This window comes from Pistacia vera, unplaced genomic scaffold (genome assembly GCF_008641045.1).
Source record: "Pistacia vera cultivar Batoury unplaced genomic scaffold, PisVer_v2 Contig192, whole genome shotgun sequence".
NCBI lineage: Eukaryota > Viridiplantae > Streptophyta > Magnoliopsida > Sapindales > Anacardiaceae > Pistacia > Pistacia vera.
The window spans coordinates 1,447,774-1,472,298 of NW_022195993.1; the positions used below are offsets into that span (position 1 = coordinate 1,447,774).

General features: G+C 36.3%; 5 protein-coding genes across 6 annotated transcripts; 3 read left to right on the top strand and 2 right to left on the bottom strand.

The window, feature by feature from the left end:
* Positions 1-567: 567 nt before the first annotated feature.
* LOC116127622 (protein LTV1 homolog) lies at positions 568-4,941 on the bottom strand. The gene is made up of 5 exons (XM_031413260.1): positions 4,499-4,941; positions 3,981-4,394; positions 1,395-1,997; positions 1,089-1,223; positions 568-991 (listed from the first exon to the last, which is right to left on the bottom strand). The coding sequence occupies exons 1-4, from the start codon at positions 4,904-4,906 to the stop codon at positions 1,092-1,094; spliced, it is 1,557 nt and encodes a 518-aa protein (XP_031269120.1). The 5' UTR covers positions 4,907-4,941; the 3' UTR covers positions 568-991; positions 1,089-1,091.
* Positions 4,942-5,942: 1,001 nt separating this feature from the next.
* Positions 5,943-10,810, top strand: LOC116127492 (cellular nucleic acid-binding protein). 2 transcript variants are annotated; one of them, XM_031413155.1, is made up of 5 exons: positions 6,027-6,068; positions 8,519-8,582; positions 8,733-8,962; positions 9,650-9,742; positions 9,819-10,810. In XM_031413155.1, the coding sequence occupies exons 3-5, from the start codon at positions 8,814-8,816 to the stop codon at positions 10,351-10,353; spliced, it is 777 nt and encodes a 258-aa protein (XP_031269015.1). In that variant the 5' UTR covers positions 6,027-6,068; positions 8,519-8,582; positions 8,733-8,813; the 3' UTR covers positions 10,354-10,810. The 2 variants fall into 2 exon arrangements, with proteins under 2 accessions (XP_031269014.1, XP_031269015.1); XM_031413154.1 differs by lacking the exon at positions 8,519-8,582 and having other exon boundaries at positions 5,943-6,068.
* A 913-nt stretch (positions 10,811-11,723) lies between these two features.
* LOC116127558 (transmembrane and coiled-coil domain-containing protein 4-like) lies at positions 11,724-17,446 on the top strand. The gene is made up of 15 exons (XM_031413205.1): positions 11,724-12,092; positions 12,362-12,446; positions 12,843-13,316; positions 13,568-13,736; positions 13,835-13,987; positions 14,610-14,707; positions 14,887-14,978; positions 15,462-15,532; positions 15,616-15,751; positions 16,229-16,288; positions 16,385-16,467; positions 16,546-16,622; positions 16,708-16,778; positions 17,147-17,204; positions 17,282-17,446. Exons 1-15 carry the CDS (start codon positions 11,866-11,868, stop codon positions 17,444-17,446), a joined length of 2,019 nt encoding a protein of 672 aa, XP_031269065.1. The 5' UTR covers positions 11,724-11,865.
* Positions 17,447-18,799: 1,353 nt separating this feature from the next.
* Positions 18,800-19,815, top strand: LOC116127446 (glycine-rich protein 2-like). The gene is made up of 2 exons (XM_031413091.1): positions 18,800-19,251; positions 19,315-19,815. Exons 1-2 carry the CDS (start codon positions 19,005-19,007, stop codon positions 19,593-19,595), a joined length of 528 nt encoding a protein of 175 aa, XP_031268951.1. The 5' UTR covers positions 18,800-19,004; the 3' UTR covers positions 19,596-19,815.
* A 2,086-nt stretch (positions 19,816-21,901) lies between these two features.
* Positions 21,902-23,601, bottom strand: LOC116127500 (B-box zinc finger protein 21-like). Its single transcript, XM_031413163.1, has 3 exons — positions 23,077-23,601; positions 22,561-22,998; positions 21,902-22,468 (listed from the first exon to the last, which is right to left on the bottom strand). Exons 1-3 carry the CDS (start codon positions 23,260-23,262, stop codon positions 22,190-22,192), a joined length of 903 nt encoding a protein of 300 aa, XP_031269023.1. The 5' UTR covers positions 23,263-23,601; the 3' UTR covers positions 21,902-22,189.
* Positions 23,602-24,525: the final 924 nt, after the last annotated feature.

The window sequence follows — 24,525 nt, forward strand, 5'->3', positions numbered from 1 at the left end:
TTCATCATCGTCGGCATTATCACCACCAGGGTCACCAGCATCTCTTGGTCAGAAAGGAGAAAAGGAATACTACCAGGTTCAACTGAATCTGGAAGACGATTATGGTAACTGGAATCCCACACCCAGACATGGCGGAGCCAATCCTGCCCCTGTTCCACACGTACGCTGCAATTCTCATCCAAATTTATTTCACTCTCGTGTCCCTTTATCCGATCATGCTCCAACTCCTTAGTCAATCATCCTCTACTCCGATTCCATGTTCTTATTTTATTTAATCCAAGCCTTGCTATTCCACCTGCCAGGTATTAACATCACAATATTATATGCATTTTCTGTATACAACAATGGCGTTTCAGGTCCTAGCAGTCCCCAATGCCAATATGTTCACGAGTTATACAATGTTATTGTACTGTTCTTTCTAGTGTATAATCCGCTTTAGTAGCTAGTATTTTTAACTTCTGGGAATTCTGTTTCAGAGTATATTATCAAATCCCAGGCTATTCCATCATAAAGAGAAATCATGATAGTCCGTGGAAAGAGATCCCATTTCTCATGGCAAGGAAGGAAGCGCACAAATGAACAATATGACCAATATATGTACTACCGTAAAAACAAACAATGCATATGTTTCCAAAAATCAAAAAAATTATGTGCTAAAAGAGTTATTGATGGCTTACAACAATTCTGCTTCTACTCATCCATTTCAAGTCTTTCAAAAGCCCAAAGATTTACTAAATGAAGACGAGAAATTAACGCCCCTAAATTAAAACAACAAAATTTAAAACTCTTAACAGGCGAATTTCAACTTCCTGCATGCTGTTCTGTGCAAATGGATGACAGCCAAGAATGTGTATAATCTCCGGTGCCGTTACTTACTCAGATATTGCAATAGATAACTGCAGTTGCTGTCCAATTTTGTCTGGAGCAGCAACAATAAAAAACCGCTAGAACACCAGACTGCCTCAAGCAACAATCTGGCATCAAACTTTACCTATTTCAAAAAAAAAAAAAGTAGCATCGTATCAATTGTCACCTTTAAATCAAATTATTATTTCTATAGAAAAACATTTGATGATCATAATACTTACAAGTTACATCAGATGAACGGATGATGGGCCAGATATAGCAGCGACTTTTTGAGCACGCTGTGCTTCAACCCGGTACAGCCCCTTCAACTCTTTTTTTGCTCGCCGAGCTTCACGTCGCTCCTCCTTCACAGCAGTCTGCATGCAGAACATTAATGTCATAATCAAATCACACATAGGGCACATAGACAAAAAGAAGCACAAACCTAAAAACAATACTGCAAAGCATTTGAAACAAACAAGAACATCCGTGGACATAAGCATGCACACACAATACAGACAAAGCTGGAACAAGTAGCAAAAAGATACCTTCCGTTCTTTCTTCTCATCTTTTGATTCCTGACCATGTTGCTTCCTCTTCAGCTGTTCACTTTTCAAACTACCCATGAACTTCACCTTTTCTGTAGCCGCTTTTTTGCTATGAGGCAAAAAATCTACAGGAAGCTTCTCTTTTCCTTTAAGAGATATGACATGATTGTTTGCATTCAAGGCTGCAAAGACAGTTTCAGCCAACTTCTTCTTTCTTGCTATGTCAGGTGCTCCAATTTTTCCAGGGTGGTTATCAATATTTGAGTACGTGGAAATGATAGTCTCACAATCCCACTCTTCCGATTCATCACTACTTTCCTGCACAACAACTTTGTCTTCTACATTTTCATTTTCATACTTATCTGCATATTCCACACAACGACGTATAATATCAGCTGCAGAGTCCAGTGCTTCTCTACCCTTTGCTGTCTCATTAACATGCAATATATCAGCCGGAGCTTTATATTTGTCATCAAGTTCAAAGTCCTTTGTCACACGATCACTAAGGACATTTTTGAGCTTGTTTGCAAGAGATTCTTCTTCTTCGGCATCATAGCCATCATAATCATTGTCACTGTCAGTGCCATATTCTTGACCTTCAAGCTGAAATAAACAAATCAGTGTTAGAGATAAACTGAAATTGATGTAAAATGCGCCAGGCAAAAGGAAAAACCATAAAACAACAGTGTGAATTAGCCCAATTATAAGTATATTAGACATTTGCTTTGGTATCAGACTCAAAATAGGCAGCACTGTCATCAGATCTTTCTTATTGATGCATTTTAACGTTTTCTTAGGAATTCTAAAATAAAATAGACTAGTCAATCAGCAGCCAAATGCACAGAGTCACTGTCAGCTGTGGAGACTAAACTACATGAAAAAAGTCAAGAGTATAATACACAATCTGAAAAAAGTTACCAAAAAAAGCCAAACTAACTGAGAGAACCAACTTAAATTTTGCAGCTTATAAAGAGAAATATACATATAAACATGTAGAAGACAAATAATGAGCATATGATACAATGAGAAATTAGAAATCAGTACAGAATGAGAACTATTCAGATAACAAAGTTGTTCCACAAAGCATCAAATAGAATACTATTAATCCCATATTTTTAACGATTGAATGAGAGATTTTGAGTTGGGCAACCTGGACTGCCAGACAGTTCTATGACAGCTGCTACCATCCCACTTCCCCTAATAAGTCAATATACCCCCATGCATAGAGATATGAAGTATTTAAAACCCACAAGAAATTTGAAACAATAATCTAGGAGCTGTTTCAATTGAAAGTTCCATGTCCAAACTCAAAAGCTTGATTTCAGCAAAGACCAGTAAGTAAGTTCTATGATAAACTAATATAGATTAAAAAAAAAAAAAAAATGCACGACATGAGCACTAGATTTTCTCATCATGATACCCAAAAAAATCTATAGGAATTTAACACTCACATAAGTGTACCACCCAGAAAAAGTAATAGAAGTTACAATTAAAAATAACGATAAGTAAGAGTCTTACCAAATCAAATTGTTCATCAAGAAGACGACGAACTTGTGGCTTGTCAGCAACAAAATCATTTTCTTCTTCCTCNCTTGTTTGCAAGAGATTCTTCTTCTTCGGCATCATAGCCATCATAATCATTGTCACTGTCAGTGCCATATTCTTGACTTTCAAGCTGAAATAAACAAATCAGTGTTAGAGATAAACTGAAATTGATGTAAAATGCGCCAGGCAAAAGGAAAAACCATAAAACAATAGTGTGAATTAGCCCAATTATAAGTATATTAGACATTTGCTTTGGTATCAGACTCAAAATAGGCAGCACTGTCATCAGATCTTTCTTATTGACGCATTTTAACGTTTTCTTAGGAATTCTAAAATAAAATAGACTAGTCAATCAGCAGCCAAATGCACAGAGTCACTGTCAGCTGTGGAGACTAAACTACATGAAAAAAGTCAAGAGTATAATACACAATCTGAAAAAAGTTACCAAAAAAAGCCAAACTAACTGAGAGAACCAACTTAAATTTTGCAGCTTATAAAGAGAAATATACATATAAACATGTAGAAGACAAATAATGAGCATATGATACAATGAGAAATTAGAAATCAGTACAGAATGAGAACTATTCAGATAACAAAGTTGTTCCACAAAGCATCAAATAGAATACTATTAATCCCACATTTTTAACGATTGAATGAGAGATTTTGAGTTGGGCAAACTGCACTGCCAGACAGTTCTATGACAGCTGCTACCATCCCACTTCCCCTAATAAGTCAATATACCCCCATGCATAGAGATATGAAGTATTTAAAACCCACAAGAAATTTGAAACAATAATCTACGAGCTGTTTCAATTGAAAGTTCCATGTCCAAACTCAAAAGCTTGATTTCAGCAAAGACCGGTAAGTAAGTTCTATGATAAACAAATATAGATTAAAAAAAAAAAATGCACGACATGAGCACTAGATTTTCTCATCATGATACCCAAAAAAATCTATAGGAATTTAACACTCACATAAGTGTACCACCCAGAAAAAGTAATAGAAGTTACAATTAAAAATAACGATAAGTAAGAGTCTTACCAAATCAAATTGTTCATCAAGAAGACGACGAACTCGTGGCTTGTCAGCAACAAAATCATTTTCTTCTTCCTCCACTGCATTATTTCTTTCTCCAGCCACATTTTCTCGATTGACAAAACTAACAGATTCATCATTCGTTACTCCTTTAGATTCATCCACCAGATTCAACTTCCTATCAATCTCTAAATCAGCCCCTTCTTCGGGATAATTTGCTTGGAGAATGAAATCCTCGTCCAAGTCCTCAACGTCAGAACCAAACCGTGATAAATCACTATCATCCAGCAACGCAGCCACTTCAGGATCAACAGCTTTTGGAACCCTAACACCAATTGTATTTGACGCAACACTATAAATCGACTTATCATTTGCCTCGTTTTTAACTTGAGAAATTTGCACTCTCGAAGCATCATAAGCCTAAACAATTAAAACATAAATAAAAATCAATATTTCTATAATATATAAAAAAAAATGATCTCAACCGGATAATATGCTTTAAAATAAGCTCAAAATTAACCAACCTTGACATCGCGCTGGAGCTGGTCAAGCCTGAACTTAGGGTTATGATAAAAAGCGGATCCACCGCCAGTGTTTTTAATCTCCCTCAAATGAGCTAAATAATTATAACCATCATCAGGAAACCCTAGCTCCAAAATTTCTCTCCTAACGTGCTCCGGCAAAGATGCCGTTGTAGTGGAGCCATTAAACTCAAGTTCACCGTCGTCGTCGTCGGGCGCGTCGGCGAATATAGAATTGGAATCGTCGTGATTTTCGTCAAGGGTGCCTAACGAGTAGGGACTATTGTCGACTCGAACGAAGACTCGGTCGCTGCCAGGTGTGTCGTCGAAATTGGGATCAGAGGAGTCACGGGCAAGTAGTTGGAAGGTTGCCGCTTTCTTTTTGTCGATAAATTTCTTCTTCTTGCCCATTGGATGATGGACTATAAGCAAGTTTGTAAGTTATGGAAGTTAAGTTATGAAAGTAAATAGCCAAAGAATTAATGTTTATTATAAGTCTGTTGGTATAAACCCTCAAGCCATGAACGGTCTCTGCTGCTCTGTACAAAACCCTAGATTTTGCAAAAATATTTTATTGGAAAAATATATATTATATAATTTGCTAGGATTCGAACTTGGGCTCTCATATATTTTAGTCCCTAAGAGACTACCACCTTTCTCAAATAACATAAAAAGTAAATGTCTTTAGAATAGTAAATTACATATATTTTATCAGTGATGCTAGGGTTACCGACTCAGCCACAGATTTTACATACCGACTTGAGTTAAATTTTCAGATTTGGATTGTTGGGTAATGAGTCGGTATATAAAAATCAGTATTTGGGTCGGTAAATATAGTATTATCCATATTTTATAGAGATTTTTAGATATAAAGTGAATGAAAAAGTAAATACCATGAGTTTAATTTTTTACAATCATTTTTTTTGTTTATTTTCTGTCATATTATTTTATATATTAAATTTAATAAGATTTCTTTATACATCCCATATTATTGTTTTTAAAATTAGTTTTATTATTCACTATTTATAACAACATACTAAACGTAACTTACTTTCCTTTATCTACACTTTTAACATTTTCACAAGTAAAAAGCTAATGGAAATTTTTAATTTGGAATCCTTTTTTATGGTAAGTTTTCATTCAGTTTTTTGGAATAATTAAAATCTCTTAATGTTAATAAATTATTAAAACTTATACTATTATAAATTTATTAAACTATCCTTCTATTATTTATTCTCATACTTGAAATTTAACCTCAAACCTCGAGGACATATTTGTATGTTTAACTCCTACTTATTTATTTATTTTGCTATTAGAAAATAAATTATATAAAAGGATAAAATCGATAAATTACGTCAGCATAGGTCTACAGTGACCCTAAGCGAGCCCCAGTGGTTACCAGCCAATCTCATATTGTCACGTGGCACAAAATTCCGAAACTTCACATGCCTAAGCGACTTTGAAATAAAAATAAGAAAAAGAGGTCTTCTAATTTCTAAACACTAGCTGCCAAGCAAAGGATATTTTTGCTGCAAAATATTACATCGGACCGAAGTTCCTCTCCAGCACAGAGGTTTGTGAATCTAAACCCTGCACTACGATTCATTTGATTCTTTAATTTTACTTTTGCTTCAATAGCTTTTTTTATTTTTATTTTTGTTTTGTATCCCTATCGATTTCCAATCTTGTATTATGCGATCTATCATCCTCTGAATGTTTAGGTTAACCTAAGGTCTTTATGGTTGTGGTATTGGGATTTTGCGATTGTTTTAGTTGAAGGTCATGAGAACCAGGGTTTCGTTCATACAGTACGTGCAATCAATTTTATGTTACACTGAACTGGATTCGTATCTTTTTATAGTTCTGCTTTCTCTTTTTGTTTATCCACTGGAGCACAATGGTCGCTTAGAGGCATTTGTGTGGAAGAGCACGATAGGGTTTTTGAAATGGAACAGGGTTTTTGAAATGGAACAAGGTTTTTGAATTTCGGTTGATAATATATATGGTGATGAATGTCCAGTGGTTTAAGGGCTATTTTTTAAAACAAACAAATTAAGTGAGTGTTGCAAAAACAAATTTATCCTGAATAACGTGTTGCAAAAACAAGTCCTTGATTTATTATTGTTAGGAGTATTTATCTTATCGATTGAGACACGGTTCCCCTCTTGTGTCAAATGTGCCTCCATCCATTATACTTATATTTGGAGTAAGTTGTTTTTATCATTGTGAGTTTGTTGTAGTATTATTGACTTGTCTCGTGATGCATTGTTTTTAAAACCCTAACCAAACATTTTTTTTCTTCCTGATTTTCATGAATATTTGCATGAATTTTACAATTTTTACGTGGCCTCAGTGATCATTATATGACAGTGGTTAGTTAATTTGCAAAGGCCACGTGGTTTCTAGAGCGCGGTGCTCATTATATGGCAAGTTATTGGCTGCTTCAAGAAAGCCACATGCTTGAAATAGATGCCACCAGTGTGGAGCTAATAATTTAAATTTATAACGAAAACATTCCTAATTGATCAAGGAATGGCTGACATCTATCCACTGCTAATTCTGTGTTTCTTATTGATTGTTTTTGTCATTTTTCCTGAAGGATGAGATTTAGATATTCTTGAACTTTAGAATTTATTTCCGTACGTCTTAAAAGTATAATTTCTTGAAACAACATAAACATTCTCAAAATTTTGTTCATTATGCAGAAGATTGTATTATCAGTAAATGTATCCAAAATTTAAGTTGCTTGGAAATTCCTTTTCTAAATGGTCTTTAAGATTCCTCTATTATTCATTCGATCCTTGCTCACTACTTCTCTTGGTCTTTTCGATTTGTTTCGTGAGATATAATGCTTTGAATGTTGCTTAAAAGAGTAAATATTTGGGGCGTAATCAACAATAACCACATTAATTAGTCTTGGATTCCATAAGTTTAAAATGCTTACCAGGGTCCTAAATAGAAATCCAGAATTTATTTTCTTTGGTTACAATTATGCAATATAATTATTGCCATTATTATGACTCTTTGTTAGGTTCAATGCATTATAGGTCATTGTTATTTCAATGTTAATGCATTATAACATAATATACTGATGCAAGTTTCGACTTGATTTCTTAGATAGAAAGCTTTGCTGAAATTCTTTGGCCTCAGGTGGTCAAAATAATCAAGAATAAGTGATTTGTTGATAGGCGAATTTGCCAACTTGATGTAAACCTGCGTATCTAAGCGATAACTGAGGATAAATTTCTGTCGGGGCAAGCAGAATCTGGCCCTTACAGTCTTTGCTGTGAGATAATGCTCTTAGAATATTATTGCGTGTTTTTTCCCAACTTTTTTTCATCTTTGTATGTAACACTAAGCCATTTCAGTTCATGTCTTTGTTACAAATAAGAGATTGTGGACATTAAAGTGGTCAGATGTTACCAGTGAATTGAGGAAGAGGCCGACAGTTAAACATTAAGCTCTCTTATTTTGTTCAATTCTACCATTTGGGAAGGACCCCATCCTGTGTGGGTGTGAATGTATTTATTGTACTTATAGTCTTTCTGTCTCATGCTTACTCCATGTGTGTGGTATATTATCCTTATAGTAATTTTTAATTAGGACTGTAGTATTTCTGCTCTCTCCATTGAAGTCACTGTTTTTTGGCTTTGAAGAAAGCATTCTTGAACACTTGTTGGTATTTGGTTTAGAGAAAGGCCTTTTAGGGAAAATTATCAAACACAATATGTTTTATTTGGTAATGTAATTATCATGAACTATTTTCAGCACAACACATATTGAGGGGTACGCACATAAATGTAATTCACTAATGATTTTGGTTTCTTTAAGACGTATTACACTTCAAGTTGTCAAATCAAATTGGTTCCAAATGTGAAACCAAGGAATTGCTTGTGACAGATTGAGGAGGTCTGTCTCTTTTGTGGATGATTTGTACATGGTTGGAATATTGTCTGTTAAAAAGTGTTAATATTGTAACTAAATTTGAAAGTTTATGCGGGCTGAAGAAATCTTGCTTGCCAGTGGTATATGATTCTCCATGGCAGATACTTCACGATGAAGAATTGTGTCCTTGTAAATTTACACGGTATGTTATGGGACTTGGTGATTGTAATTTGAAAGGTGTTGTTGGACAAGGGTTTTATTTTACTGTTGGAATTTGGTGCTTGTGTTTGAAGGTAAGAGTATGAGGTGGTCCAATGGAGATAATATTTGGGTGTGTGATTAATGTTGACAGGGAAGCTGTGGCAGCTGTGTTGTTTTTGGTGGTGTGTTTGTGGATCAGTGGTGTTTGACGTGATTAGTAGGAGATTTGAACATGAGTTCACGCAGCAGGAGCAGTAGCAGGAGCCGAAGTCGTAGTCGGAGTCGGAGTCGAAGCAGGAGTCCACGAGATCGCAGGATCCGATCTCGACACTCTTCATATCGTGACGCTCCTTTAAGGAGAGAGGCACGTCGCGGTTTCAGGTTCTTAGTTTTCTAATAGCTCTTTTGATTTTTTTTTTTTTTAAAGAATTTTGGTGTCTAAAGAGGAAAGGATCCAAAAAAAATAAAGAACAATCAATGAAAACAGATCCATGAGCACTATTTTCTGGAATGTGTCCTTGGGCTGTGTTCATGTTTTATGTTGTGGCTGCCAATCCAATTTTTCCTTTTGTGTCTATCCAGAGCTTCTTTTTCTTTTTCTTTTTCAGTCCACTAAAACTTAATGGTATATGGGATCGTGTTGACATTTGTTTCTTTATCCTGTATAAGTGTTTGTTTTGGTATAATTATGCTGCTGCTTGACCGCTTTGCATGTGGTCAGGGTTATTCTACACAGTACCACGATTTAGTTTTATCTTGTAATCAGCTGTGGAGTGAACTTAGACTTAATTGCTTTTGGACGTTGAGCTGAGCTACGGCAACCTTTTTGCTTGTTATAGCAGTGTCAACATATTTTCTTCTTTAGCCTGATTGGATCTTGCATGCGTATAATTTTGGATATTCATAATTTAATTGGTTATTCTTTGACAATATGAATGTTAAGCTCTGAGAATCCTTTCTTAGCCATAAAGATTGTGCCTTTAAGATGATTATTAATTTGCAAAAGGAAATTGCAACTCTTCTGGATTGTTTACTTCGTGCTTACCATTTTTTCTGAAATGTCACTAGCCAAGGCAATCTGTGCAACAACTGCAAGCGACCTGGTCATTTTGCAAGAGAATGTCCTAATGTTGCTGTTTGTAACAACTGTGGTCTTCCTGGGTAATGGAACCTTCTTGCATTACCATCATAAATATAAACACTACAAACAGCTACACATCTAACATTTTATTTTCAGGCACATTGCATCAGAGTGCACTACACAAGCACGGTGTTGGAATTGTCGAGAACCTGGACATGTGGCCGGCAACTGTCATAATGAGGGCATCTGCCACTCGTGTGGCAAAGCCGGACATCGTGCTAGAGATTGCCCAAACTCTGAGCAGCCAGGTGGAGACTTGAGACTCTGCAACAATTGCTACAAGCCAGGGCATATTGCAGCAGACTGTACTAATGACAAAGCATGCAAGAATTGCAGGAAAACAGGCCACATAGCACGTGATTGTCAGAATGAACCTGTCTGCAATGTGTGCAACATATCTGGGCATTTGGCTCGGCAATGCCCCAAGGGTAATTCTCTCGGTGAGAGGAGTGGTGGGGTTAGATATGGTGGCTATCGTGATGTGATCTGCCGGAACTGCAACCAGGTTGGCCACATGAGCAGGGATTGCATAGGTCCCATAATCATATGCCACAATTGTGGAGGCAGGGGCCACATGGCATATGAGTGCCCGTCTGGGAGAATAGCTGACCGTGGATACCGCCGGTTTTGATTCTGAATTTGCATGAATAGGTATCTGAACTGCTTTGGAGGATTAAAAATCATGTTTTGCATTGGGTTTGCTGGTTACAGACTTACAGTTGAATTTACAGCAACTGGATTAGGGCCTCGACCCTTTTTATTGCCCCAAAGGATATTTTGCTGTCTCAACATATTATTTATGTGGTTAGTATAAGCTGTGTGAACTTGAGGTGTTTGTGCCATACTGCTCGATCGTTGTGTGGTCGTGTTGTTTCTGGTCTGGGACGGCCAATGTAGTCTTAGGGTGTCTAGGAACATTGGTTTTTCTTTATTGTGGCCGAGATTTTCCCATGGAAACTGAATTGGGCCACTTCGTAAATCGATTCGGTAAGCAGGCAACTGATTTTGAATATCTTAGGTAACTTTAAGCTTTTTGGTGTACTTCTCCCCAAAGGGGTTTTGTTGATTGTATTGCACTCTTTCACAGTTCGATACATTTGTTTTTATTTTTCAAAATTTTCTTCAAAAATTTTAATCTTTGGATTTGGATTTCAAGGACACGATTTATTAATGAGTAGCATTGTAATGTTACGCCAACAATATTTTTTTACGAACTTATCTTGTAACCCTTAATATAGTTGGTGTTGTCATGTCAAAATGATTTTAATTAGACTAAAGAAACAATCGTTATTTATGAAAGAATGATCGTTCTTCATAGAAAAAAATAGTCGTTTCATACGAAGGAATGACCATTCATAAATAAGAACAATCATTTTTAATGGAGGGAACAATAAATCTTTAGAAAGGAATAACTGTTCCTTTGGTTGTTTCTACATAAAAAATAATCATTCTTGTTAAAGAAACGATAGTTTGTTTTTAATAGTGTCTTTTGATCTTGGATGTAGTGAGAATTGATTTGATAGTATCAATTTGTTGATACGTTATGGTTGTAAGAGGAAGTTGTGAGATTGAGTTGTAAACTTATTATTTTTCTTTATCAATAATATTATCACATTAGCATTATAGTATTACGCTATCTACATATCCTTGATTAAGTAGTTAATTGTATAGGTTTTATTAAGAAATAATCATTCAAATTAAAAAATAACTCCTTTTAAATTATATTAGTGAGTAAGATGGGTCATACAAGTAATTTTCCTTTTTATTAAGTTGAAATATTATTTTGGGATTTTTCCCAATAAACAGGTAGATGAGATTCATTCATAGAGGAAAGACAATATCCGGGGAAATTTTTCGTGTGAGGTAGAAATAATAGCAAATGAAATGATGCCACGTGGCCGTAGGTAGAGCCCTTTTCATGATTCATATATCCACGCGGCTGCATTTCCCGCGTGTATGCGGAGAAAGAGCTCGACCCGCGATCAGACCGTTGCATTTTTTTAAAAGTAAAGGCGGTTATAATTTATTCGTCAATATTGAGAGCCAAACAATATAACTCAAGAACTGAAGCTCCTCCAGAGATCCTACTTTTAAGATATCTTTTCCAAAAATTAGATGCATTAGCTTATCGGTTCTTGGAGTCATGGAGACATCGACAAAGACGCCTACGCAGAAGTACGCAGCGGCTGGTCTGTTTGCTCTGGCACTTCATCATACGCAAATTCACCAAAAGCGGCCTTCAAATCCTCTTGTACCCCTCATAGATGAGCCTATTGGCGAAGGCGTGGAAATCGGTTGGACTGTTTCGGTTTCGGATCATCCTCAGCTTTGGATCCATGAAAATTCTGGCTTGCTTTCCCCTGTTTTTAGGTATTATTTTCTAGCAATAATATCCTTTTCTTACCTCGATTAGGAGGTGAAAATGCTTAAATTGAGCAAACAATGATTAGAGTGAAATAAGACTGGTTTGAGTATGGTTAATGGTGGTGATTTGAGGAAATGATAAGTACAATCGTACCATTCATGATTTGATTCGGACTTCTATTTATTTGTCATCACGTTATGCAAATCACACGGCTTTTCAAATTTAAGAATGGATTAATTGCGATAATCTTTTGAAGGATTTTGAAAATGAACAGGTTTTTAGGGGTGGACGAACAAAGGCAGCATGGGATTAAGGAAACAGCTGAGCTCTCTTCACAGTTAAGGCACCATGTTGGAGCGGTATGTAATATTCTTTCGAATTGCTGATTAACTGCTAAATCCGGACTGTGCGACTGACATTTGTATCAGTTGACCAGAATTAAGTTTTAATGGCTTTCAATTTGTATTTTTTACTATTTCATAATAAAATAATCTATTTGAGACTGTCAGTGTGAGTGATAAAGAGATAATATTTTCCTTGGAAATTTTTAACTTTTCAAGGCCTCAAGTTATATTAAGATCAGACTAGGATTATTTTGTAAAGTGAAAGAGTGCGACACTATTTGTTTACTTGATGATTATGCGTAAAAATATCTTTGTTGATTGTTTTGGATGATTTTTAAAGTTTTACCTGCACCGGTTGCTTTGTGTTTATTATTTTTTTATTAACTGACCATGATATTATTTGTATCACAGTTCTTGACTTTACTCTCAGCGGAAAGTGGTGGAACTTCAGAAATAACAAACAAGGAACTTGCTTTGACCAAAACTGTTGATGCCATGGTGCTTAGCATGGAAAGCTCTGCTGCCTCTTTGGATGGTTCTGGGAATTATGAGTATGAAAACAAATGCCACGAGAAATATTCCATCAATAAGCCAGAACCAGCGACTGATATCAAGGAAACCATACAGGGGGCGATTCCCAAGGCGTCCACTGAAGAGAAAGCTCAAAGTAGATTTGTAATTGAAATTTCGGAGCAACCACCGGAGGAGGAAACGGTGCTCACATACCAGACAAAAGTGGCAGTTCTTTTTGAGCTTCTTTCAGCTTTTTTAGTTGAGAATACTGATTTTGACAAGAATTGTGCTCGACGAAAGGGTTATGACGCTAGACATCGTGTGGCTTTACGTTTACTATCAAAATGGCTCAATGTCAAATGGATTAAAGTGGTTTGTCTACCCACCAATTCTTTGTATGTAACATTTATTTCGTATGTTAGAGTTAATTGATATTTGCTTTATTATGAAAGAGTTTATCATACCATACAGAGAGAGATACTTGCACACAGGCATTGACATATTCAAATAAATATTTATTAATGTATGTAAATTCATTACAGTTATTTTAAGGACTTCTGGCACGTGCTCCTTGGTTTCTATTATTGTACTAGAATCCATTACAGGAAACTTTTGTTTTGTAGGAAGCTATAGAGACAATAGTCGCCTCCTCCTTAATGGCGACAGAGCAAGAGCAGGGTGGAAATGAGGATGGAAATGGTACTTCAGAAGCCCCTGGGGCCAACTGGAAGCGTGGAGGTATTATTGGTGCAGCTGCTCTAACAGGAGGAACCTTGATGGCAATTACTGGCGGTATATATTCTTCTTAATTCAGCATACCAGATGTTTTCTTCAATAGAAACTTGTGGTGGTAACAAGGGTGTTATAAAGTTGTTTATGATTCTTAACAGGCCTAGCTGCCCCTGCAATAGCACATGGGTTGGGTTCTTTGGCTCCTACTTTGGGCGGTCTTGTCCCTGCAATTGGAGCAAGTGGATTTGCTGCAGCAGCTAGTGCTACAGGATCAGCTGCTGGTTCAGCTGCTGTTGCTGCTTCATTTGGAGGTATTATTTTATAGGATTGGCTATTCTGGCTTCATCATCAATACATTTGCAATTTCCTGAATACTAACTGGAGTGTCTAAGTGCTGCCCAGCAATTTCTGCAGTCAGTTTAAACGTGATTTCTAGTACCATGTAATATATCTGTATGTGTGGAGATCTTTAGTAATGTGTATCTAATGAAATTCAAGGAATATGTTACCCAAGAGGTTTTTTTATATTTTTATCCTATGAAATCTGAAAAGTATATCAGTGATCCGTCTTTCAAAATTTTTAGCTGATGTAAATTTCCTAGAATGCTGATACTGATTGTATGGAAGCTGTTTATATGTATCTTGGTTTCAGAGGAAGAAAGGCTGTGGTTTGATAATATTGATTCTTGTGACTGTATGCTTACAGTCTGACTGGGGTCAGCTCTTATAAAAATTCACTATGGATTGAGGATGTCAGGTTAGTTGAACTTTAGAGGATATGTTGATTTAAGGTGACAAAATAGTCAAAGATAATTTACTTCACAGAGATAAAATTTTGTCATATAGTCATCTATACTTGTATATTTGTAATATTAAATTTAAAAGAGAGAAGAATAAAGGGGAACTTATTTAATTACTTTTTGTACATCTCAGCGGCTGGAGCTGGCCTTACAGGGAGTAAAATGGCTAAAAGAGTTGGCAGCATTGAGGAATTTGAGTTCAGAGCTATGGGAGAGAATCATAACCAAGGCGTGAGTACTACTGTTCATTTATTTATTATTGTTTCTTGATATTTAGGCCTGGACGTAGGGGTGTTAAAACTTACTAATGGTTTTTTGCGTATCATGTTATACCGCCAGGATCTCTATTGATAGTAGCCCCTCGTAGTTGTATTATATGTTTTTCTTATTGATATATCTAATCTTCCCAGCGGCTGGCAGTTGGAATTATGATCTCCGGATTTGTCTTTGAGGAAGAAGATTTCATCAAGCCTTGGGAAGGTCATAAGGATAACTTGGAGAGGTTAGAAACTTAAATATACCACCTTTGAGAATGGATCACAATTCTATTTTATCTTTTCCTTCAGTGTTCTCATCACAAATGGCACATCATTATACTTCCATTAAGTGCTTGTTGTTGCAAAATTTGAAGTCTTTCCTAAAGAAAGATTCAAATTTTTAATATGCTACCTGTTTCATGATTTCATTTCTGTAGTATCCACCCTTGTTACACGATGGGAGTTAAAGAGAGAGGGAAGGGGGTGCAGGGGGTATGTCGCACATGTTTATAGCAATTATCTTTGGTCATTCTGGGCACAAAATTGTTTGAGCTTAAGGTGTTAATGGACTCTAGATTGTTATGGGTTACATGTTTCGATCTACTGTGTATGTGTTTTCAATAAACAGTTCTAGTGAAAGATTGTTCTGTCGGAGTTCTTCCATTTACTAGAAGCTGCATCCTTGTGTCTTTATAATAGTTTCTGATTTTAGTTTAATAAATATCTAGGTATGCCCTATGGTGGGAGTCTAAAAATTTGATTGAACTGAGCACTGGAATACAGGACTGGCTAACTTCAAGTACACTTTTTAACCTTAAAATTGTATTTAGAATTGCTACATTTAGAATTTTTTGTCATCAACAATCAAGGTGCTTGCTGAAGGAATTGCTGCGGAAATGATGAAACAAGGTGCCATGCATACTGTATTAAACACACTTGTAGCAGCATTTGCTATGCCGGCAACACTGGTTACAGCATCAGATCTTATAGACAGCAAATGGGCAGTTGCTATTGACAGGTTAGTTTTCACTTAATTGGCAGGGGAAACCCAATTGCGTGCTTAATGTGAAAGTTATTATATTTTGCTTCCCAGTATCATTTTACACATATATGCAATAATCAAAATTAGTTGAGATTTTCATTCCAGTAATCATCAAAGTGTCCAGCAATTAACTCCTGTTTTTACTGTGATACTTACTAAGCCTCAATTTCAAACTACTCGGGATTTTTATTCTGGTCATGTCAAAATTACATATTGAGTTTCTAAAGGTGTAGAGATTGCATAAGGCATGTTAATTGCTAATTTAAGTACATGTTATTGGATAGTTTATACATTTCATTCTACATGCATATTTTCCCAGTTAGATTTTTGAACTGAATTATCTCCATGGCAAATAATGTTAGTGTTACAAGTGTTTAATTGACGTCTCTGACAGCTTTTTGCATCTGCACCCTGCTCCCCACCCCCTTTTCCTATTCCCATCTCTACTATTAGATCTGATAAAGCTGGTAAATTGCTTGCTGAAGTGTTGTTGAAGGGACTGCAAGGAAACAGGTGCTAATGATTGATCCTGTACTATCATTAAAAGATCAAAAGTGTTTTATTTGTGGCTTTGTAACATTATACCGTAATTCCTCTATATTGTTGCAGACCTGTGACACTCATAGGTTTCTCATTGGGGGCTCGTGTAATTTTCAAATGTCTCCAATGTCTGGCTGAAACAGGAGAAAATGGTATGATATATCATGTTATTTTTTTCTTGATTGTTGGGTTGATCATCTGCTGCTACTATTTGCTGCTGTATTTTGCAGCTGGACTAGTGGAAAGGGTTGTTTTCCTTGGAGCACCAATATCAATTGAAGATGAAAACTGGGAGGATGCAAGAAAGGTGTACCCCGAATTATTTTCTGCTAAAATTTTCTAAATAACTATTGTCCTTTTAGAGGTAACTAAATCCTGCTATTGGTTTGCAGATGGTGGCCGGGAGATTTGTCAATGCTTATTCGACTACTGACTGGACATTGGGAATTGTTTTTCGTGCAAGGTAGGTGCTTTATAGACAATTCTATGTTACTTAGGTAAATCTTGTACATCAAATTATGGAGCAAGATCACAACATTGTGCTTTCCCATGATTTAATTGTGCTAGGCATAGTAATGGTTATGCATCCTTCAGTGATAACTGTATACTCTCTATGTAAGTTGTCTTGAGTAAGTGTTTACTGAAGGATTGAAACACATGATTAGGAACACAAACACTTTTGCTTCTTATTTTTGATGGAGTTTGTGAGGTACAATTAGAACAAAACTTTCTTCTTTCGCAAACAATCGTATTGCACCTTTTAATTTAAATCACATATTCAATCTATTAGTTAATTAACTTCTATATGGCCAAATTGTTTACCCTGTGCAGTTTACTTTCTAAAGGATTAGCTGGAATTCAACCTGTTGATATTTCGGGGATTGAGAATGTAAGCACAGATTCTCACCCTTCAGATTTCTTTTGCAGTCGTATTGCATTGATAATGGATTTGTGTTGGATTTGCAGGTTGATGTTACTGATCTCATCGAAGGTCATTCTTCCTATCTATGGATGACAAGAAAAATTCTGGAACAGCTTGATCTGGAAAATTATTACCCAGTTTTTAGAACCACACGTGCCAAATCCCAGGAACAAAATAGTTCCGTAACCGGTGTGGTCTCACCAATTTAGTGAAATATCTATTTTACATCACCTTATGTTATTAGTTGTCTACTTGTCTCTATAAAGTAATTGAGTTGAATAAAATATTGTGCTCTCGGAAGATTAATGCTTGGAAAGTGGAAACCCATGTGTGATATTCATACATTTTAACTTACATTTAGTTATGGCCTTGTCTGGTAAGTCACATGCTGGCCTAGCATGCTTTTAACATCGAATGGGACATTTTATTTGTTTAGAGAATAGAGAGAGAGACGGTATCCAAACTTTTACTCTCAGTGCTTCCTATTAAGTTTGAGCTGAACATTATTGCATCTTTTTTGGTTGTATCAAACCGCTGCTACATATCTGTGGTGCAAAGTCACATGCGAAAGAATTAAGGAGTCCCCTCCCGATTTGGCTTTGCTTAAACGCCTGGATAGCAGATTGACATTATTCCGTCTCATGTGAATTATTCATATTGATTCGCCTTTCAAACAGCTTAGCACTTGAAAGGAAAAGGATCTTTATTCATTATACATACTGGTCAATCTCCTCTTCATTCTCAATCATTTACATTGTCAGTGTACCAATTTTCCACTCTATTGTCTACATGACTAAATATAAGTCATAAGTCACAGTAAATATTGGATTCGACCTCAGTGGAGAAAGCTTCAGTCCTTGCCGTGTACAAGGAGCTTGTAGCAAACTTGAGCTTGAATCCTTTTGGCTTCAGTTCATATATAATTTATTTGGTCCTATACAGTTGGAAACATGATGACACAAACAGACCGAATTAATATTTGTATCTTGTAAGGAATACGTTTAGGTGACACCCCCACCAGATCTCTACCCACTGCTGTTTGGAATACGCACGCCCTCTCTTTCAAACTTCTACATCAAGGCAAATATACAGACAATGGTGACCGTTAGGGAAGGACCATTAATTTGTTAGAGAGGAGCTGAAAATATCAAGGCTTTAAGATGGACCATTTTCCGTTGGTTGGCCAATGGCTCATCTGTTTTTGTTACATAATCTAAACTATGTTTCTCTAAGTTCATTTATCACGTTTCTGTTAAAGAAAACATACATATTTTAGTTAATAAAACAATTCACACTCTTATCGTTCAAGGAAGTCTCTCAAATGGTCATTTATATAGTATTGATCAAACTAATCTGGTTCATCATGCTTATGGTGTAATTTATTAACTAAATCTCTGGTACAATGGTGCCCATTATCTCATCGTCAAGTTGTAAAGATAACTTGAAGGGATAAATATTAGCGAGAGTGGGTGAAAGCGTGGCATGCAAGTGCGTGAAGAGCACGGTGGTGCCCACATTTGGAGAAGAAGTTCAGCATGCTTGCACAAACTTCAGGTGGGGACAAAAGTGTTCTCTAAGGATTCTCATTCTTATTCTCTTTTGAGAAGAGAACAACCTGCAGCAAGATTGTTTTAAGTTCAAATTTCTAAGATCATGTGGGGCCAACTAGTTGCTGCTAATTAATGCTCACCATTTATCCAGCTAATCATCTCGTCTATATAAGTGAAGCAACATTTTCACAACATTTGCAAAAGTAAGCATCGCAAGATGAAGACAGCAAGAAGAAGATTCTGGTTTCTTTTGTTTCTAGCAATGACCGTTGCTGAGCTGACAGCTGGAGAAATTTTGGTAAACGGAACCCGTAGTGAAGGCACTCTTGTTGACCTTCCTCGAGGAAATGACAATGTAGAAGTTGGAAACAAGACAACTAACACCGAGGTTGTTATCAACAGCAAGAATAAACATTATGGGCATTATGGAGGTGTAGGACGAGGTGGTGGCCGCGGCGGCGGTGGTGGTGGGGGTTATGGATGGGGGTGGGGTGGTGGTGGTGGAGGAGGTGGCGGTGGTGGTGGAGGAGGAGGAGGTGGTGGGGGTGGATGGGGATGGGGAGGAGGAGGAGGTGGTTATTATAAATGGGGATGTGGTGGGAAAGGAAAAGAAGGAAGTAGAGGCGTTAATAATAGGGTTCATAGAGGGAGATCTTTTAACAGGAAGGATTATAAACTGGGTGAGTTTGCCCAGTGCATGAATAGAGGCAGGTGCAGAGGCATGAGACTGGATTGTCCCCTTCATTGTGGTGGACCTTGCTTCTATGACTGCCAATACATGTGCAAAGCTCATTGTCGACGCCCCTGATCCTGATTTGCTGCTTGTTAATTCCTCTAATTTAATAACCTTTTGTTATAGATTCTTCATCAAAGATTACAAAAAAGAAATGTGGGGAAGTTTCTGGTTTCCTATTTGTTGTATTAGTTTGTTTATTTGACTCCTGATTTCAGAGATGTGGTGGTAATAACAGTTTGATAGGTTTTTAGTGTTCGTATATTGTTGTTTTGAGTTGATATTACTCGAGTTGTGAGGCAATCCATATTACTGCAATAGGCAGCATGAGTTGGTACCCATTCTCACTATCTTGGTCATTAATAATTTTACCAAGTTCAGTACAGCCAGGATTTGTTTCCGCCCAGAATTTTTGCACTCCATTATCTACATAATCACGTAATTGGATTTGATTTACTTGTGTGAGAGGTGGGTGCTGGAGTTAACATTGTCATTGGGTCCCAAAGCAATTAATTAATTGCTGACAACAAAAAATCAAAGAAGGGTTGTTCCAAAATGTCAATGGGGCTAACTTAATAAGACCACAAACTCCCCTTTTCTAAGCTCAAGTCAAAATCTTATAATACAATGACCGTTCTAGAGAATTCAGTTTTTGTTGATGATTCACACGGAAAATATACATGAGTGTTGACAGTGAAATGAAGAAGAAATATGAATTAATAGAGCCCACAAAATGCGAATCAATTGACTTGTGGGAGCTAGCTACCCACCATATTTCAAACTTTTTAACCAAGGAAGTAACATCAATTTTTTTAAGGTTTGAGCTGCGTATAACTTCGGTTTCACCATGAAGAAGAAACAGACAGGTGTGACTGGGACGTCCAGAATCTAGATCACCGTTCTAGAGTCTATCATCGCACAATTTAGTTTACAACAATCAGAGGCAGTGCATGATGTTGGATCCATAACCCAATTTCCAATACAGTACTCTTCATGACATGTAAGTCCCTCTCCCCCACATGTAAAAACAGTTCCGAGGTGATGTTGCATACTGGATTTAAATTGTATTTTGTGTTTGTGTAAATGTCCAGCTCATCCTTAAATAATGCTTATTTTATCTGGAGAAATCCACAGAACCAAACTTTACCCTCGTAGTTTGGAGTATAACATACAAGTCTAGACATAACAAGATACTAAAATTGCCAATTGACTATCACTAGGTTTTCCACATTGGCGACTATTTATTTCCAAACAACGTACACCATGACGACAATTAGAGCACAGTGATGTGAAAGTAACAAAAATTTACCCATTTTGTACTCGGAGAAATCCAAATAGCCGTCTTATAGTTATAGCATTCATTTAATATAGGGTGTGTGAGAGCGAGTGAGAAATCCAGGCATCATTTGCAAATATGGGATCCATACTTGTGTTACTTTCATTGCAATAAATGGTCGGTTAAATTCAATATTTTATGTTTTTTAAATAGTATTTTGAAAAAAAATAAAAAATAAAATTAAGTTATTTTTACGAAAAAATAATAATTAATATTTTGAATTATATAAAATAGAATTAGATTTTAAGAATATTAAAACAATACATTTTTTTGTTTTTAGAATAGGATAGTGAAACAAACAAACTATTTTGGCAATGCATTGGTAAGAAATTGACTGCATCCATCCATTCGAATTGCCACCCATCTTAACTATAATAAAGCAAAAAATTAAGTGGTTAAAACTTAAAGATCTACTACTTACCAAAAACCTGAAAGTGGTAGGGACTGCCAGTCGAACCCTTGCTGGAGATCGAGAGACTTGTAACAACATTGATATTCAGATAGCAAAAAATTCACCCTGCTAAGTACTGGCAGCAGGAAACAGTGAAACAATTACTCAACAAACCGAACCAACTTTCTATTAATGAAATGAAATTGATGGTTCTATTACTCTCGTCCCCACGAAGGACATTATGCATTACAGACAACAGTGAAACAAGTTCTCAACAAACCAAACCAACTTTCTATTAGTGAAATGAAATTGATGGGTTCTAGTACTCTTGTCCCCACGAAGGACATTATGCATTATGACAAAACCAGGCTACCCCTTTTGGCATCTCTCCTTGTTCCTTATCCGATGACCATCTTCATGATAATCATCATTACCGTCTTCTTCCAATCTCAATAATACGATACCTCTCCCCGACAAAAGCGAAAAATACTTGTGCTTTAACAGTTGATTGCTCAAAAGTTCTCTGGCGTTAGCCAAAAAGTGTTCTTAATAATTAGCTGTTCCATCAAAATTTCCATGATGAATTTTGAAGCAACGTGTATATGATTTTCATGCCAAATTCGATTGAAAGTGCTATATGTGGTTAGAAACGGATATCGAAAGGGTTTTTCCAGATCTCCTTAATATGTACAAAGACGTTTGCTTGTTGCAAGTACAAGAAAAAGATGAAACAAAATGATGGAAACAAAACCCAGTTGGATTTGGACCACCTGGAGAGAGAGAGAGTACTGGCCAAAACAACAGCAACAAACTAAACCAGACTAAAAGTAAATGAAATGACAATCAAAGAAAAAAAAACAAAGAGAAATTGGAACCCATATCAAAAAAACATAGGAACATGAGCTTTGTTCATGATTGATTTGAGATCTTGACGATTTAATCCTACCAGAAATTGGGTCTAGATCTCTTTGAGGTAGCCGAGGGAGGACTGATCTGTGGAACTGTGAAACCATCGTCTGTCCCCCTACTGTTGTTGGTTTTCATGGTGGTAACCTCCTTTGTCTCCTTGAAACTAATTTGTCCTCCAATTTGTGAAGGAAAGAGAGAAGGATGGAGAGGTGCTGGGGTTTGAGGGACCCAAATTCCATTACTTCCAGATGACAAAGAACTCAAATTGCATCCAAAATCAGCGTCCGCAAAGAGCAACATACCATCATTACTCTGCAACAAATCAACACGAAAAAAGATATCAAAGCAAAACATCAGAACTGAAAGTTTTTTGAACCCAGAATATGGGATTTGATAATGCAAACCTTACAGAAACCAAAGTTGTCTAAAGAAGAATCAAGAAAGTCTTCAACATGCCAGCCAGGGAGCATCTCCAAGTATTCTGATATGCTACTTGTTGAACCACCACCTTCACTAACTATCAAATTATTCCCACTATTACTCATCATAGTAGTTGTTGTTGTTGTATTTGAAATCTTTGAATTAGAAGATGGATTTGAACTCGGTGGAGTAACAGAGACATGTTTCTTGATAGAAGACTTCTGAGACTTAGCATCAGGAACAGAATCACAACCGTTGTTTCCAGAGGATGTATAAAGAGTAGTAGCAGCAGAGAGTTTGACCCCTGTGAGAAGAAACCTATTATGCTTCTGTCTGTACTCGTTGGCTGTATGAATCGGAACATCACAATCTCTGCACAGAATAGCTCGTTCTTGTTGACAAAACACGAAGGCTCTCTTCTCCTACAACAAAAACAAACCATCAAAATTATCAGAAATAAATTAACAATAACTGGTAATCAAGGAAGTGAAAACGAATACCTGACAGACGTCACAGAGAGGGAACTCTTTAGAGGAAGGATGGAGAAGCGAAAAGCGTTGGTGCTTAGAGGCAAGTTTGTTGGCATGGTGGACACGGTGGTCGCACTTGTCACAAAGAGCTGCCTCATCGGCGGTGCAGAACACCGAAGCCTCGTCTTTGTTACACACGTCGCACTGGATCTTCATCTGCTTATCTTATTCCTTTCTTTTTTCTCTTCAATCCAATTTAATTGGTACAGAGAGAGTAAATGCTTAATTTGTTATTTTTCTTCTATAAAACTTAATTGCTACAGAAAGAAAAGAAGAGTTTAAGAAAATATAATTAGAGAGAGAGAAAGAAAGTAGGTGGAGACGGGCTGACACTTAGAAGAAAAGGAAGAGAAGGGATTATAAGAGAATCATGTTACTTGTTTAAAATATAGAAAATTCCGAGAATAAAGTAATGAAAATGATAACTGTGAGATCAGAAGATCTCCAATTTTCATGTTCTTAATTTAATATCCAAGTATGGAGAGGGACACTCTGATATGGGGTTGCCTGTTTTATCCTTCCCATGTGTTAACCCTTTTTAATCTTTGGGGAATCTAATTACAAATTGTTATATCGCGTTTATAAAAAATGTTTATTAGAGTATCTTTATTCAATCGTTAAGGATGAAGGGTTAGAGCTCCCATCAACCTTTGAAACAGAAAATATGTATATTTATATTATTATATATTCTGGTTTGGTTAAATGTTAACTTTTATAAACTGGTTTGGTTAAATGTTAACTTCTATAATTTGCCTGTTGACTTCTTATTATATAAGCTGGTTTGTTAGTTGCTATTTGCTAAATCAAATCTAAGGCTTATTCCTCACTTAATCGCTCCGTCCATGTTGCTAATTTTTGTAACCGGGGAAGAGGAGAGAAACATTATCTATTCATTTTCTTAGATCGATACATAATATATTCCCCTTTTTATAGTTTTAAAAGGATAAAACTAAATAAATACACTTAACAGTTAAGAGAAATTCAAATTTATAATTTAAAAATAACTGTAATTCAGTTTTATCTAAAACTAAAATTCTTTGGCCATGCCTTCTTTATCGCTCTTTTGAGTAATGCTACAATCACTAAAATTTTACATCGAATTTTTGTATGAAAGGACATGGCAACTAGTCAGACGCGACACGCTGGAGTCTTTCGTGAATGAACGGCCGTCCAACATTTATGGATACTCGCCCATATTTAATGGACTCCCGTTCATATTATATGGGCGGGTGTCCATTTAGATAGATGCCCGTCTAAAAAATTTTAAAAGAAAAATAATGGACGCTCGTCCATCTTATATGGACGGGTATCTATTTACTATGGACGTGGACACCATCCAAAAAATTTTACATTCAATGGACAAGCGTCCCATTGTTTAATTTAAGATGAAATATTCATTTTTAAAGTATAAAATTTTTA